General features: G+C 41.0%; 2 protein-coding genes across 2 annotated transcripts in view; both read left to right on the forward strand.

The window, feature by feature from the left end:
- T265_14851 (hypothetical protein) overlaps positions 1–418 on the forward strand; it is a gene marked incomplete at both ends in the record, with an annotated part of 2,834 nt that extends 2,416 nt beyond the window's left edge. Inside the window, one exon of the mRNA XM_009175528.1 lies at positions 246–418. Coding sequence (XP_009173792.1) covers positions 246–416 — 171 coding nt within the window. The remainder of the gene's footprint in view (positions 1–245) is intronic.
- Positions 419–718: 300 nt separating this feature from the next.
- On the forward strand, positions 719–17,869 carry T265_09451 (hypothetical protein; the record flags this gene model as incomplete). The annotated part of the gene is made up of 8 exons (XM_009175518.1): positions 719–820; positions 7,273–7,466; positions 7,580–7,687; positions 7,771–8,011; positions 8,701–8,832; positions 17,058–17,251; positions 17,395–17,502; positions 17,584–17,869. 8 exons carry the CDS (start codon positions 719–721, stop codon positions 17,867–17,869), a joined length of 1,365 nt encoding a protein of 454 aa, XP_009173782.1.
- Positions 17,870–18,382: the final 513 nt, after the last annotated feature.

The following is an 18,382-nucleotide window of genomic DNA, read 5'->3' on the forward strand; positions in this document are numbered from 1 at the left end:
ATATATATATATATATATAATTATTAGCAACTATGGGTTAAGTTCGTTCCTCTATGTGTCATTCGTCCGTATAGAAGTTATATTTGTCACACAATAACATATATATATATATATATGTATAAATTTATGTGCAGAAAATAATATAGTTGTCACATTGTCGTAGATACATCTGAATGTAGGTATGCATTCTTTTGTCTCATGTTTCAATATAACCTGTTCTTTCACTCAAGCATCTTTTCCGGCAGACGATCATCGGTGGAGTTGCGACGTGCACTACTCATTTTTACAACATAACCGCTAACAGCCTTGTGGGTATTGTGCTGGGAATGTCATTTCTACATTCATTCCAACTAATATTCGACGACCAAATGAGTAGAGTTGGCTTTGCTGCCCGCGCAGGAAGGTCTTCCATTTCTTAAACACGATGAAAACGAAACACAACGGCCACGAGAGAAAACGACACGTAAATACGATAAAGTATTGAAACCCACACTTATTAGTTTTCATTTTGACTTGGACGGAGGCACTCACATTCAATATTCGTTTAATTTACTCGTGCAAGTAGCTATGTGAAATCCAGTGTGCAAATGTCGCGGTTTAAAAGACCCCAATTTTGTTAGAATACACCAAAACCGTCTTGTTAGGATGCCTGTGATACAGGACATTTTTGTCCTGCATGTGCACATGCTCTTTCCATATGTAGGGATGTTCATGTAAAATGGATGTTCAGTGGTGTCACCAGCTACTTCGTTCCTTTAACTGGCGGATGTTAGCAAGAGCATCCGGAAACATCTACTGGCGAATATTCGTGGGCTTTCTCGTATGTTCTCAGGCAACAGAGACGCGACCGCGTGTCCGAACCAGGGGGACTTACTACGATCTTGTTGAAAGTCAGGTGCAGTCCCAGTCATAATACTAAACTCAGTAGCTGCAGTGGTATCCCCGATGTTTGGTCTACTTACAACTTGTTATAAATGCAGTACCAAGTAAAACATAGCGTGCATAAGGGAGCCTATACATACCAGTTATCGAGAGTGATGAATTTTAAGTGCCGTTTTGTGCACAGCTTGCCATTTTGGCACAGCGACACAGCAAATAAATTTGGACTATTGTTCTCAATCGTCCAGTAAAAAGATAATGTTTTCTAGGGTTGTAAACTGATGGGTTGAGACGAGATGATTCCCAATACACCGTGAGCATGAGAACTTTAGCAAGCACAGACGTGTGCAGACAATGTTAGAACTAGTAAAATAAAACAAAGCATTTTTCAAATTGCAAAGCAAGATGAAAAATCGTGAAGTCAGACGGTCCATTTAGGCTGACGGTTTTTCATGTTTGTTGCGTTTCCGCTAGCGGCTCGTAATACATAAGAACAATTTCCAAAATACTCTCGCTAATAAAGTCCCTTGTGGTAATCAAGCACAGAATGGATGAAAGCGACCGTGCTACGGTACAAGATGTCTGAACATTTATGAAAAAATTTAATTAACCGCGTGTCCAGTAATCTCATGTGTCCTCAAATCGTTTGATGTTATTCAGTGTCGCTGAGGACCACCCACAAAATGGGCTGAATTCTTCTGATATCTGTCCTGATCTATCAAATGTTTTCAACAACAAACCTGACCGAGTGCAAATTCGCTAAAATGCTGCAGAACAGCTTCGCTTCGACATGAAGGACGGGTGGAACGGCAAGCCGGCTGTAAAAGTCAAAATGCAACGGGACTGTTTAGTTGGCCGATTAAATCGCGGTCAATTTTCTTTAGAATACTTAAACAACCAACCACTTTGGTTTGTGCCACGGTCGCATGTGACGTATCAAACCACAATGAAGTAGGACGAGCTATCTAAACTTATATATCAAACTTCAAGCTTAACAAAGCCAACACGGTTCGGGATCTTGGGTGGCTAATGCAGGGAATCATTCGATATACATTCTGTTGAATGCATGCTTTTAGGGCCGCTGTTTAGTTGAAACTGAAAGTGACAACGCTTTTCACTTCTTGGACGTTAAGTTAGTCAGAAATTTCCCGGATTCAGTTGAATACAGTTCAGTGGGATTGGATAGGGGTATGTGCTTGGTTGAAGTTGGTCAAGAGAGCATTCATTTCGGGACGGCTTAATACTACCATAAAAGTAGCATCTACGTACCATCGACAAACGTGCGTGCTCCTGATCTCCCCATTCAATTGAACAAGCCCCAGTTTGCCCATTCAGGGACCAGATGGAGAACCCCTGGCGACTAAACGGGTTCAAATCAGAGGTTTGTCTACAGATGGCCCAAGTGGACGGGACGATACACAAACTTCCTGAGGTTTGCTCCAGTGAGGCGGAAACGAACCCTGATTCAAACTCTAACGAACCGAGCTCTGCTGATGCACTGGGATCCGAGCTACAGCATTTTGCTAACGTGCTACGGGCCAATGGTTACCCGGAGAGGTTTATAACCAAGAAAATGTCCGACCACCCTATCAAAACGTCAATCGCGATCGCTGGAAAGAAGCCAATATATTTCGTTACCGTAAAAAGGCGTATAAAGGCTAATAGCCGCTTGTTTTAATCCTTAAAACTCACATTTCCGGCTGCAAAACTGCGGCCTTGGTTTGCAACAAACCCTTTGCTCAGCTTAAACCTCAAAGACAGGATGGCAGTACTCACCCAGAATATGATTGTGTATTCTTCCTCATGCTGTTATTTGGCGACGTCTGTTAGACGCATGACACGTCAACTTACAGGGAGAATTCTCAAGCACCTCTCTTACCGGAATACCACTCACCTCATCAGCTCAGCCAGGAGCCCAATCGTATCCCACCGATTGACACCGAGCATGTTGTCATAACAAATGAGCCATTTCAAATCGTTTATCGCGTGCAAAATAGACTGCCAGTATCTACTCAACGGCCTAGCTTGACCGCAGCTGAGGTAGTCGCTTTAGACCTGCGAAACCCGGAACTGTGCTGCCAAAAACGTTTCGTACGAACGCTGAGTCTGCCTTGGTCGTGTGATATGAATCAACCGGCCAAGTCACTCAACAGCCCTCTTCACTGTCTTACAGCATCTTACTGGATGTGATATTATGGGTGAAAAGCGCAGTCAACCAATCGTTCGTGCCTCCACGTTTTGCATTTTACTACCCAATCTTCGTAGCGTATTTCATTTTTCGCTCTTATTTTAATCAATAAATATGTACTAACTTGATGAAGCGAACCCGAAAACATTGATGTTCGCCACCGTGTTATGTGTAAACCATGGAAATTTTCAAGCAATTTTTGAAAACTCGTGAAATTGGAGTGTGCAAAACGGTATTTTACCATTAAAGTATCGAAGTTGTGGTAAATTGGATTACGGGTCCACATCTGCTTATGGTTCATGCCCATTTTTACGTCTGTCACAAGAAACAAAATATACATCCAAAATGTGAATAAACTTATTCGAAACTTATCCTGCAAAATGTTGTTTGAATGTTTCGTTTTGGATTAATTTTGCTAACTTGGTATTTGATTATTTACGCCCCGGAGCAGTTGCGCCCAAAATTTGGAGGTAGGTAATTCGTTCACCATAGTCAGCAGAAATGAACCTCATTTTTCACCTCAGAACTTCATGAACTTACGCTAATAGTTTCGCGCTCATCAGGCATGTGAGTGTCAGATACACTGAAAAACGGACTGTTAGTGTTCGGTGAGTCCACTTGAAATCAGCGAAAAACCTCCAATCACCATCCCATGCGTTCAGATTGCTCTAAGAAGAGTGGATCCTTTAGACGATAAAATGAAAGCCTTTGGAATACGAATCAAAAGCACCCTAGACAAAGCCGAAACATTTTTCTTTACAAAAATTCGCTTGTTTATTTTCTTCTGTGCCAAGGAATATGTATCCCTTTCACCTCAATTTTCATCACGTGTTTTAAACGGCCTACTCTTCGTACTTCAACGCAATAGCGTCATGTGCCACGCTTTTTAAATTGTGAAATATGACGGAATGTATATGTGAATCTATGTTATGCGTCAAGGGCTTCGTCTTTTCGTATGTGTGGTCTGCCCCAGGATATCCCCAATATGGAAGGGTACCAAACGCCAGTACAAATAATTTTGCTGCAGATATTCGTGAATATATCTCAGGAACCTAACTAGTGAGCTAGGTTGGTAGAACCAGCTGACTGTGCAGACGGTGTGAGTACAACGGGAACTTATTTTCCAGACTATTGTACTTGACCCCGGTATGTTCTTAAAAGCTATTGAATGAATGTGACTACGCTCACAATATTAGACATCCAAAATGCGCGCAATTTAAATAGCCGCCCACTTTTACTTGCGATCATCCGGACTAAGTAAACTTGCTGTTCCCATGAAATTACTTTATATCTTGTTTGAAGGAGATAGTGGAAAGAATAAACCATCACAGTTTGGATTCGCAACAACAAAAGATAAGATTTTAGAAGCTAAATTCCAGATTTTGGAAAATGTGAGAGCATCTTATTTATTGGTGCATTTAATAGATTCCCACGAGGGTCGCCGTTGACCACGCCAAGCTTGAGATACTTATGCTGACAGCTACTGAAAACAGTGGAAAACTGATAACTGCCCGTTTGCTTCACGTGCATACTGCAAATTGAGCGACATAGTTGTGCTTGCATCAGTTCCACCATTTTAATTGAATAAAATCATTTTATGTCAAGGGCTAAGTTGGTAGATCCGGATTAGCCATCATGGCTTCAGTGGTGTTGTTAAGCGTTTTCTTTAAAACTCCTTGTGTGTATCACATTCCTCGTTTTGGTGCCCATACGCAGCCCAAGCTGCCTAAATTTTACATTTTATGACTCGCAAAATTTTGTGATTGTATTTATGGTGCAACAATACTTGATAAGCGTCTACACAAAGTAAGGCTGCTATTGTGATTGTTGAAAAAAAATTAGAAAATCCCATAAAACTACCAAAAACATTCTTATTTTGAATTCATCAAAATCTGCCTTTCCTACGTCAAATGAGCAGACTTTGATAGCGTTGAGTAAAATGCAACCAACCAGCTACCTGCACAATATTCCAGGATATTAGGCTTCCCGAAAACTTCTCGATCGGTATCACATACGTCTGGTTTCAGGTGCACGGATCAAATAGAGGCGACTTTCTAAAAAGTATGTGTTTTGTGATTAGATTTTTTCGCGCAACCATTCTGTACATACGAGGGTCAGCTGGAACTATTAAAATTGTTGATGGGTAAAATATCTCGTGGATGTTCCAGTTGTGTGGACTGTTGAATCAGCTTCGAAAGAATGAACTGACATTTGGTCTCCCGTAGCACTAGGATAACCTATCGCGCGTGGATGAGAAACCTACTAGAGTAGCATATCACAAAGTATACAGTTCAGCTCAAGTGTATATCCCTTCAGTCCACAGAAATATTTCCAAATTATGCGGATAGGTGTTGAGTCGATTAAGCAGCTAAATTTCTGATTGGTCCGTGATTGTGTGCCGTAAACCAACCCAGAGTTTGTGTTCTGAAGACGATTAGGCGACTGTTACCCTGACAATTTTGCTAAACCTCCGGGTACAATTATTTTAGCCTTTGCACCGCCCAATCTACAATCTATGGACAAAATAGGAAAAAGTTCAACTTATACATTTAACAAAATGATTAACAACACTAGGCGCTCGACAATTTGAGATAAAAATATTTTTTATTAAATTACACATACGATCCGTTTCTGTGTCTGCCAATCGCGGTGAAATATAGGAAGGGTCTCTACACAAATTATTTTTCGGCAAGATTGCTTGTATAAAGTTAATCTCTAAGTTGTCTGAGAGCGACTGGCTGCTACCCTTGAAACCTCTGTATAGGCCTGAATTGACTAATAAATACCCCCTTGAAGAAGGTTGACACGCGGCCTAGCCTTCCAAAGTGACTAGTTTTGATCAGATTCTGGTTGATTTTATTCGATGTCAAAATAATTTCCCAGGGGTAAGTGTCTGCGCTTCAGATTTCCAGTTTTGCCGTGATACTCGTCACCTGTACACTCAAGCGAGATTAAAAGATCAATGGTTAAAGCCATCGACGCTCGATGATGAAACATTTATATCACTGTGGTTGAGAAGACTGTACGCACTCGGATTGTAACAGGCAAATCACCAAACGCACATGACATTAATTCACTGCACATTCTAGATTGGCGTTGCGAAACTTTTATGTTCTAAAATCACTTCGCAATTTCAGGTAGAACAAATAGACCTGCACCCAAGGAAACGGCTCACCTATATTGTATGCCTGTGTTACATATGTTGAACGCAGAATATTAAGTAGTGACTCATATGCGTAGTTTCATACTAGGCATTTGTCCAATATTTTTGTGCCAACATTGCAGCAACTGCAAGATTCCACAATCGATTGCGATTAATAATCTTTCAATTGCGGTAAAACTATCGACGTTGCATGTCGTGAATGCGGTGAGCGTATTTATGGGCACCTATTGGAACGACCACTGTATTGCGCACCAGAAACGTATTGAAATTTTGGGACCTATAACAGGTTTGTGAAACTGGAACAATTAACATCTGAAGTTGCATAATTTGCGGAACGTAAGTTAGGATATTCAAATGGTATTTGGTTACACACAGATTTCGAGATTTCCGGTCTATTTCTCATGCAAGAAAAATTTATTCCATTGTGACGATATACCAGTGCGATTTCTACGTGGAAGGTGGTTGGGTAATCGTTTAATCCAATCCATTTTGGAATATCATCTAGTCTACGATACATATTGTAAGGAGCGTTAGAAAAACCCGAAATGCGGAACGTTGTACTCATGGATTTTATCCTAATCGCCCTCACTGGTTGCCTCCTGGCAAATGTCACTTCCTACCTGTGAGTGATGCTCAGCACGCTAAACCTCTTTCGTAGAATTTCGGAAGGATTAGATAAACTCGAGCGAGATAAACGGACTATGTTCCAAATTCCATTGTATCCCTGGGGTGATGTAAATTTCCTATCGTTTGTACCATTTACATTATAAGTCGCAATATATATGCAAAATCTCTATTGAGCAAACTGAGTTTCGAATGTTGCTCGATACTGGTTCACCATCGATTTGGGTACCTTCGGATCGGGTGGATAAAAGGCAATGGCGCGGCAAAAGTCTACTACATATTTCTCAGGTCACCTCATTGAAGGTAAGCGGAGAATTATTCGACGAGCTTTACGGAATCGGCAATGTTAGTGGGAAAAAGGCAACAGCTGACATAAATGTGAGCTCTATATGTCACGACTGACTTGAAACCATTCTAGTTTGGCGATACGCTTATCAAAAACACACCGTTTGGTCTAGTAATGGATGCTACAGAGAAAGTCTCTGTTAATCCCTATGATGGAATCATCGGACTGGGGCGTCGGTCGATGTCTCCAGAACAAACACAACCTCTTCTCTATGCAGTTCATCAGCAAATGCAAATGCGTCGGAAGTTTGGCTTCCAATTTCAAGAGTAAGTCCGATATCCTAATTCATCCTCATTTATGAGAGCTGAAATGTGTATGAATATTCGTTGTCAATGTCACTAAACCGTCGGCAATCGCATTCCTCATCTCTTTTTCCCAGTCGCGGTGGTTCATTTTGGATGGGTGAAAATGCGAAGCAAATTTTTTCTAACGATGTGACCTACGTAAACGTTATTGATGGTCCATACTGGGAAACGCGCGTTAGTTGGTAAGCAAGGAACCTTTATGTTTGAGCTCGGTAACCTGACGGGAAGCTTTCTTCATTCTCTAATGTTCAATTCCGTTTTGCAGGATATACATTTTCAAAACCGGAATTTACGTGGAGAATCATAGAATGATTTTTGATACTGGAACTCATGAAATACATCTGCCCGCGTCTATTCACATGGCGATAAACGAAGCACTTCAAATCAGAAGACGAGTCGACCGAGTATACTTGTTCGACTGTGCAAGGCTGCCATTACTACCTCCAGTTACGTTCCAAATAGAGGGAAAGATGTTTCAAATTATGCCGAAACAATACACAAGTCTGGTAAGGCATCAATTCTTATATCCGTTTGAAAAATAATAAAGATTGCCTAAATTGTGCACGCCGACTATTGCAATCTCCAGCATCTTCGATGGAGTTAAATATATCGCAGTCGCTAAGGTACATCTTCATTTGGACCGAGAGCTACTCAGAAGAATAATCGCAGACAGTAATTGCGTAAAACTTCTTAAGTAGGCACCTATATTGAATATAAATGAGAACGACATTCAGACAAGCTTTTAATTTGTCCCCACTTGGAATACGTGTTCGAGGTCGACAGGTTCCGAATTTTAATCCCGCTATATATGGTATGCTGCAACAAAAGGCGGTGCCTTGTTTAATTGAATGCATGAATTTTATACTGTAAACGTCCTAATTGATAACAACTTTTGGAGGTATGCTGCAACAAAAGGCGGTGCCTTGTTTAATTGAATGCATGAATTTTATACTGTAAACGTCCTAATTGATAACAACTTTTGGAGAAGTCATTATACAGATGAACACCTCTGGGACAGTACCATTTGAAAGCACTCAAAAGTGGAATGACGTTTTAGTTTGTCCTGGATGAAACAAATAAAAATATTTGCATATTGAAAATTGATACAATGTTAGTTGGATGCACTCACGTTTACTGCTGATGGTTGTCTTTTCTCTCAGCTCTCTCCTTAAACGATGAACATTTTATTCCACAGACTACCACCAACGGCGAAACTACATGCAGAACCCTTTTCTACAATACGTCTGACGACTGCCCTGTAGGACTTATCATGGGAATGTCCTTTCTACATTCGTTCCAACTGATCTTTGACGACAACGCTGGTAAAGTTGGTTTTGCGGCACGCAGCGATAAGTCCATTATTTTTTAACCAAAGGAGGAAGAAACATGGCCACACCAGGGCAAGAACACAAAGCCATCCAAAAATACAAAAATAATTATGCGCCGTCTTACCGTTTTCAGCGTGGTTCAGTGGGTCAAATTTAATCTGGAATAAATATGTATTAGAAACAGTTGATGTAGCCGAAATAAATAACCACTACAAAGAGCTGCCGCGAGGATCCTAAGCAGAAAAACTAACCACGTTTTTGACATGTTTCATTCATGGCTACTAGTCTAGATTATAATTTTTAATTCAGCGGGCCTTCACTAATAAAAATTCTTTTTTTGGAAACTATGGTTGGTGAAGAAGCGCCTAGATTGCCTAGTCAAAGGACCTACGCATCTTAAACGCAACGAAAATTAACAGCCTTTTTTAAATTAGACCAGTTTTAATAATGAATTATGCCTATGCATTTCAACTGCTACGAGAATTTACACGTTTTCAAATTACACCAGTTTTCATACTGCCTTATACAAATGACAATCTGCTAGAAGTATTGTCTAGGCAGGCTAGTCTTGTGACTACAGTGCTGACCTGACAATCATTATCAATATTGCTTCCCGGTGAAAAAGGTATAGCTACAAGGTGGGCGTTTCTTGCATTTTTAGTTGCGAGGAAACCCCCATAGGACTTATGTAAAATAACCGCGAAACAATGTTTGCTAGGATACCAGGCATTACTTATCGATGTAACAGGGTCCTAAAACGTTTCCAAATCCTGTAAACATAGGCAAATTACTGGAGAATAGTTTGATGTTTTTGCTTTTTAAATACAGGATGCAATCTTGAATAAATCAAGTTACTGGAAACCCAGTCTGGAGCTTCCGGCCCATCGTGTCGTATACTTCCTTGGATACAATTGGTACTTAACAATAACCCACTATTTCTCAAACGTAGTGTGGTAAAAATGTATGATTTTCATTCCATCAATTACTCAGAGCCCATTTTTGAAATTTTTGCACAATATATTTTCGATGCTTCATAATTTTGGCACTCCTCTGTCAGTAGACTAACGAAAACTGCTCTTTGGTGTCTTTGATAATAACGCAAGGTATTTGGCGTTGATCAGATGAGGGCTGATGTACTTGACAAAAAAGTCAGACAGTCTGTTTTAGATAGAAAACTGCGGACGGACTAACGATGCCAACAATTTCTAGAAGATAGTGCCCTGACCATAATGATGGAAAAAAATAAAAAGGAAATGACGAAAATAGTAGAAAAGGGAAAGTTCTCGGAGTCATCCAAAATCCGAATTGAAGTAGGAGAATTTGGGAAATTAGTATTTACGACCTGCTTTCCAATACTTTTGAATTTGTCCTGCGAGTGGCTGAATGAACAATAATTCTACGAATAATGGTAAGCCAATGACGGTCCTTCATAACGATTCCACAGGGAGCTCAATATACGCACATTCGTTGTGTTCGAAATTGCAATTCGACTGCCGTGGACCTAGGATATGAAGTGATGTCCTTTCTTAAATAAAAACAATTCACATGGATGACGGAACACCTAATAGCCACTCGGAAATTTGGATTTCTGTTGGCCGATGCATCAACTAAATGGTAGTGGAGGTTGCCGACATGGTATGCGGAGAGGTCTCACCACTACAATTGTGCCTTTCTTTGGAAATTATTCATTACATCCATGTAATTTGCAAGAGGCCAGCGCTTGCGGTCGCAGCTGACATGCACTCTCATCTTCAGTGCTTTGCACTAAACGCCAGTTAATCAGTAGACATAGTGGCACGGCAAAGTTTTCAGTGCAATGCCTGAAAGGTGGTGGGTGAGACTGCGTTTTGGCGAGCGGGGTGTCCGGGGGTTAGCCTAGTTGACTGGGGCAATTTAACAGTGGGTATACAGAGATAATCAGTTACTTTTTGCTCAGTTACGGAATCACATGAGAAGACGTTTATTCAAATTGGCCGTTAAAGTAAAGAAGGACGGCTGGCAGTTAAGTAATGGTTGTGCGATACCTTCGTAAAACGTAGACAGCGACTGCAGTTCAACTGAAAGCTAATAAGTGTACAGAACATAGGGGCACTTAAACACTTAGTCATATTTGTCAGCTCCAAGTGATATGTGGCATGCGGCAAAAACAGCAGGTGGGCGATAACTCACAGCTTATTCTCGGAGTAATTGAGTCTAACTTTTAATTGTACCTGACCAATTACAGGAATACGATACACGAGTGTGTGTCATGTCTGGCTTACGAATGGAACTTGGTTTATTGCAAACCCAAATAAAACCAAGTTGGCAGCAGGTTTGCACGATGTTGTTAGTGTTCATGAGCGTTTTGAGATGCCTTCATTGAATAAATCGAACAAAAGTACAATTATCTGTCGCCCATTTTCCGCAGCGTCATCAGATAAGTGTTAACTGGTACAACTTCAAATCAGCGGTTACATGCTGACAATTAGGGCGCGCTTTATTGGTTTGCTGGAATTGAGCGCGCCTCAAATCTTTCGGCTGTTCGTAAAGCAACCATGCTGCCCTATAATTGTGTCGTCAATTTACATGTGATTCTCATTTGTGCAGTGAAATCTATGTCTAGATTTTACCTGGATCACTCTCAACCAAATAAAGGGGGAAAAATTAGCATATTCTGAACACCTGGAATGGACTGTTGGGGCACCGTGGAAGAAAGAATTTTCGGAAATTCTGAAGAAAACATACGGACCAAAACCCTTGAAATGATTTGGCATTGATTGCAAAGTTAAACTGCTTGAAATCATGGCATTAACTCAGACAACACTATCTTCTCTGCTCACGACCTAAATATTCATTCCATCTAGACTCGGGCTAACATGGCGATATCTCTGCAAATTCTGTCAACATTTCTGGGGTCGCATTATGTGTAACATAATGCTGAATTTTTTTTCACCACACTTCCTTGTCCAGGAGACTTTCACGGATGCGCATTTTTTGGCTGTGATCTCTATGAGGGACCTAGATTTTCGATACACAACTGTCACTTCCCACGTCTGAAGCTACAAAATAGTATTAAATTATTTTTCCTGAATAGTGCCGCAGCATTTATGATGAGATTGGATAGACAGCGGCCCGCGTGTACTATTGACGCTTTCTGAAACGCCCCTGCTTCACTTGTTTTGTCGAGTGACCTGTGTATTTTGAGACCAAATTTATTAATTTTACGACGGAACTTTTCAACTAGACGGTACAGCAGCGCGTGCAACGCGCAGTCGTAACGACCAATGTGCTCCATGAGTGGAAACCTACGAACCGAAGCCAATGAGAGGTGGTGATTCTGACTAGTGATTCTTGAGTATTATCCTAGTGTTCGAAATAGCAGGCTCACATTCTTTGTTTCAGCCCGATAAGCTCTTGGCTCAAAATCACTACATTGACATCAACTGTCGTCGAAACATCGCATATTGTGTATCAAAATGGCATATTCCGATAACACTCCTAGATTGTTCAGAGTTGTGGCGAAATTGGCCGATTCATCCCACAATCAGGTTTTGAACCTGACAGTAGATAAGAGGTGCACGGAGATCGTAACAAGGCATAGCAAGCACTGCTGTAAAAGCCGTCTCTAAACATGACATGAACCAAAATGCAGACGGGACAAATATAGTTTGGCTTGGCGTGTGAGCTTAAAACGGCCGCGCTTCTTTGTGCTTGCAACAAAGTCATTGTACGTTATACCGATCGATTTCAAACCTTGATACAAGTAGTGCATTCTTCTCAGTAGCATTATCAGTGGGGCACTGCCCTTGTCATGATCTCGAATGAGACATTTCTCTCTTTCCCCCAAATTCACCCGTTACTCTTTTGCATTCATCGCTTGCACTCACTTTTTATGTTTGTGACCATGCTCTTCAAAAATAAATAATAGTAGTAGTAGGGATGACAGAATGGAAAAAACTTCGATAATTGAACAAGATCCGCACATCTCAAAATACACCTGGGATATTTCAGTTAACCCACTCAATGCAACCCAAACGTCCGCCTTGTGCGTAGGTTTCCTAAGTACAAAAGTACGCTTCTTAGAATTGGGTTGCAACCGTGAACCGTGCGCATATGTGACTCAGACTTGCCACAAAATGGCTACAACCCCTCCACAAATGAAAGCCAGGTAAGGTGCAACAGGTAGGCTGGTGAGCTTGAGTGAAGATCGCAGTCATGTATGTATTTGTGACCTGCACTGGTTGTGCAGTTTGCGCTGTGCCGTCAGTCATCAGCCTTCAAAAGTACTTACTCATTGTATATAGACTAATGCCTCCATATATCATTAGTTGCATGGAATTAAAGAATTTTTTAAACTATCATCGACGATTTCGTGGAAGGCACATCTAAAAGGATCATGCCAACTTTCATGGAAAACACACCTGAAGAGAGGACACTAGAACTGGTTTTCGGGATGTATGAAATCTCCTGCCATGGAATTTATGTATCAGCTCAAATTTTCTCCCCATGATGTCGGGGGCGGTCATTTGTGAGCGTTTCACTGTTCTGGTAATGACTGATGCGTAAAATTTACTTTCCAGCTGATAGTATTGTCGGAGATAAATCATTGCTTCTGAACAATTATTCCGGTCGTTCTTTAACGGAATCTTCCCACAATTATATTTGATAGCTCGGAAAAGCCATGGGAGACAATGTAGAAATAATTGCACTTACTGCGGAAGTGCAGAAACTGAGGCATCTTCCGCCGTGAATCTCGTGAATCGAAGGCTGTCCCGCTTTTCTTACAACTTGTAAATATGAGATATGAAATAACCATGACAAGCTTCTACAAGACAACAGCCGTGCGTTATCAAAGTCACTCATTAGCCCGATAACTTAGCCAACTAAATTTATGATTTTTGAACCTTCCAACGTGAATATAGACAGCACGTATGGCCAAATCGGTCAAATGACCTCAGACAATAAAAGGCACAAGTGTGAACAAGCTATTGCCCTACGTTGTTAGTGCTCGCTAGTCGGAACAGTTTTTGCAAAAATTCACGAATGCACGCATGCTTGTCATTCCGTAATCCCAAGTATAGCACAATTGCAGGTCAAAATGATTGACACCACCAGTGTACTCTCCAAATACCACAGCACGTATGAGGACACTAATATAAAATTCACCCGATAGTAAAGACATTGTGTTTTAACTGACAATGCTGGATTTGTTTCATCCTGGCTTGGGAGCAAATCTATTTGCGCTGGTTTCAGTAAGTGGAAACACACCGTGTCGAATGCTCCGTCTACTGTTACAACCACTAGCCAGACGCCGCCCTATCAAACGATTTCGAGCAGCTCTCTGGAGTTTGCATCAGCGTTCAGTACACAGGCTTACAAACTAGGGAGCGGTTGGTTCTGTGTTTGCCGAGCTTCGCATCCGCAAAACAAACGATGTATAATTAGTATGTGGTAGCGCCAAAAGCGGCGATGCGACCACAGTTATCAACCGGTACCCGCTAAAATGTTACAATTTTAATTTGCGCTCAAGAATCATAAGGAAGCCCGTTCATGATTGTCTGCCAGTTTATCCTGGGCGACATTTGGTCCGTGTGATCGCCGACCGGGTTAAGAATTTATTTTTTATCATTATCTTGGGACACAGATGACCTAAAATGCCTAGACCTAGAAACTAAAATTTATTTTCGAGGGTGGCATCGTCATCGGCATAGAGAAAAACACTCATTTCGGAGTGGGACTACTGCATGGTTGCCTACAACGAACTAGTTTTATCGTTCGGTACAACGGCCGTTTTGCCTGCCATACAATATCCACTATTTGGAGTAGCGCTGGTTGATTAGCATACGGTGAAAAATACCCTCTTGGAAAATGTATACGAAAAAAAATAGGAAAGATTAGGCTTACAATATGTTTATTATATTAGATAACGCTAGCAACACTCCGTAAATTAGAATTGCAGTATTACATGCCATACAAGCGCTAACAACGAGATGAAAAGTAACTTTTTTCGTGACCTAGGTGTCCAGTAAGCATTATGCTGTTGGGTTTTGGTTGAGCTCTAGTAAAATTGTTCCTATATTAAACGTACGGGTGTGAATACGAAGCATGCGATCATCTCCTGATTCCAACTCAATAGATGTTAGTTTTCCGCCTTTGAATGAGCAGCAGTTTTGCCTGGACATTCAACTGGTGTATTTGCTACAGAGATTCTGAAGAACATATGGTAATGTTGGGGAATTCTGATCAAAATGAGACGAAGTAAACTGTCAAATGAAATTACACAAACGGCTTATCCGATTATCCTTAAGGCAAGCTACATAGCACAGCCCAAAACATATCCCGAAATTGAATAGCAAAGCACAAGCCTTAAGTGACCTCCTGGTTCCTTTTTTTAAGTTTTAACGTTCTAATTGCTCACAGAGCCCTAGAAATCAAATACAAAGAGGCAGTTTTACGCAACTTTTAAGCTTGTGTATAAAGGGGCACCTACAACGTAGATGTAACTCGGCCCAATAATGCCGACCTAGTGCAAGTCGCGTCTTTGCATTAGATTTTCATAACTTAATTCCACCATTTAGGCCATTTCAATGTGATTGTGCAATCGCATCGATGGACTAAAAATTGAGACTTTTAAGGTCGCTTAATCGGGAGCCCTCAAACACCATGCCACAGGCTGATTCACCCAAGTGAACACTAAAGTCTCGACGATAATGTACAAAGAAAGAAACCCTTCCGTTTTCCCCCTAAAATCATCCGCAATAGTTCTTCGTCAACTCAGTGCAGTTTGCTATCATTTGCCCAAGCCAAAATGCAACAATCAAAAAAAACAAAATGCACGTGGTCGAAACGTCTGTGTTCTTTTCACGTATTTGTCCACGCACCTGCAAACGTTTAGGCGCTGTGTGTTACTAAATGAAATTCGCACATTAAAAGTTGCTTCACAGTTGTCCGGCCCATGGTTGTTCAGTCAGTTACCGCAAGCAGTCTCAATGCTGAGTTGCAGCACGACAAAACAATCTGCAATGTACTGCATATCATAAAACATGGGCTGAGTTCTTGTGGTATTTGTTAATACATTTCGCTGGACGCTAAACATTGTTGATTATTGCTGCCTGAATTTTTGGCATGGCCTGACAATGAAAAAATCTAATCTGAGGCCTGCCATATGAGAAGCACAATTAACCAGCGCGCAAAGTTCACAAAAAAACCGAATATTTTGATAGATTTTGCTTCACTTTATTCCGAATTTGTTTCGGACCTACCAATCTGCATTCATTTCTGACATGAGGCATTACACAACGGCTCTCAATTTTGTTCCATGTGTTGGTGACTTCAGCTTCTTAATCATCTCTGTACCAATTATATTCGCTGTGAATTTGGGCATTGAATCTTGACCCAAATGTCTTCGTTTTGTGTTAATTTGCCTACCTTTTCGGAAAACAAATTTTCGCGGCATGTTATTGTGAAAACCCATGCATTCGAAAATCTGCTGTGATGCTGCACTTTAAACCAGGATGATAAACCCTGAGAAATTAAACGATGACATCGAAGATTTTCTGGAGTAGATGTGGCTACATTCTCACTGTGTTTCAGTGTGCCCGGATAATCCGATATCTGATCAGGTTGTCAATGATTGGTAATTGACTTTTCACCATAGCAACCGATCAATGTGCTCCTCAGATTAAATCTGACTGGATGATATTGTCAAACCTGTACGAAATAAAACTCAGCTTCAGAAACAAAGCCACAATTTGGCAAAATCTGACAATGTGGTTCATTTTGGTCACATTTTCTGGTTGTTTCCTGACCCGAATTACATCACATCCGTGAGTAATTCCTGGTACATCAAATAAGCTCTTTAGAATTTCGGACCATACGGATAAACTCGAACGCAATGAGCGGGCAATGTTCAGAATCCCATTGTATCCTTGGGGTTCGGTAAGTATCGTAACGTTTCACATGGTTCAAATTTTTAGGCGCAATATTTATGCACAATCACGATTGAGCAGACTGTGTTTCGCATGTTGCTTGATACCGGTTCACCATCATTATGGGTACCTTCGGATCGCGTGGATAGAAACCTGTGGGTTGGCAAACGTCTACTGAATATGGCACAGGCACCTTCGCTTCTGGTCGGCAGAGATATCTTCTACCAGCGTTACGGGGCTGGCAATGTGGGTGGAGTGAAAGCAACCGTTCACATGAATGTAGGTCTGTCGCATTGAATACTCCATAAATATTCTAGTTTGGTGGTATGCTTATTGGAAACGTACCGTTCGGCTTGGTGATGGCTGGTGATGAAAACGTGTATGATAATCCCTTTGACGGAATTATCGGATTAGGGCGGCGGTCGGTGATTCCAGAAAACACTCATCCTCTTTTTCATTCTTTGCATCAACAAGGATTGATGAGTCGAAAATTTGGCTTCTATTTTCAGCAGTAAGTTGGACATCTTCCACAGTCAAAACCATTCGTTACCGATAAAATGTTGACAGATATGTGGTACAGATATGTGTGAATGAAAACAGTGTCTTCAAAATTTCGAAATGTTCACAACCAAATTTTGCTATTATCTTCTGCAGTGGCGGCGCCACATTCGTGATGGGCGACAATCTCGAACAACTCATTACTGATCCTGTGACCTACATAAATGTCGCGGAGGGACCTTATTGGGAAACGAGGGTTAACTGGTAAGCAGGAGACATTTCCGAGTCACTTATATCAGCTGCCTGGGTGCGGAAATTACCTCCTAACTTTTGCATATCTTATAGGATATTCATTGATGATTCGGGATTTTGCACGGAAGACCATAGGATGCTTTTGGATACTGGCACAAACACAATCGATCTGCCTGGAGATATTCACATGGCGATCAACAATGTTCTGGGTATCTGGAGGACAATGCACCACGTTTACGTGTTCGACTGTGAAAGGCTGCCTGACCTTCCTCCGATTACATTCCAAATACAAGGGAAAATGCTCCAAATCATGCCGAAACAGTACACAAAACAGGTAGATAATCTCTTTTACACATGCGATCAACTGATTGTACATTGAACGGTGACGCTATGCGACATACCCGACTTTAAATTTACAAGTGCATGAGGTTAATCACCGGCAGATCCGTTGAGAGTAGGACTCGTGTGAAAGACAAAAAATCATATCTACCTGAATCAAGCCTGGGTAATAAAAGTGATCCTATATCCTCCGTGCCTAATGTGATCACAAAGATTCTTTTTTAAATTTCAAACGCTGCTTCTGAGCTACGGTTTTTTCATCAGTCTAAGCTGGCGATGTGTTTCTAGAGATTATAAAACTCAAAACATGAACAACTGGACGCGAAGAACAACTGATTCAGTTAAATTGCAGCCAGAAAAGTGAGTTTTCAAAGGCAAAATAAATTAGCGATTGCAACAGGCACCAATTGATTAGCCTTCCCACGAGAATTTGTGAACACAGTTTAGGTGTAAAAAAATGGTGCGATATGGGGCCCAAAATTTTTCTTCATTTAGTTAAACAGATCCAGTTATTTCGAGAATAAATTAGTCTGTCTAAAATGGCCAGGTGTGC

Source organism: Opisthorchis viverrini (assembly GCF_000715545.1).
Source record: "Opisthorchis viverrini unplaced genomic scaffold opera_v5_281, whole genome shotgun sequence".
Taxonomy (NCBI): domain Eukaryota; kingdom Metazoa; phylum Platyhelminthes; class Trematoda; order Opisthorchiida; family Opisthorchiidae; genus Opisthorchis; species Opisthorchis viverrini.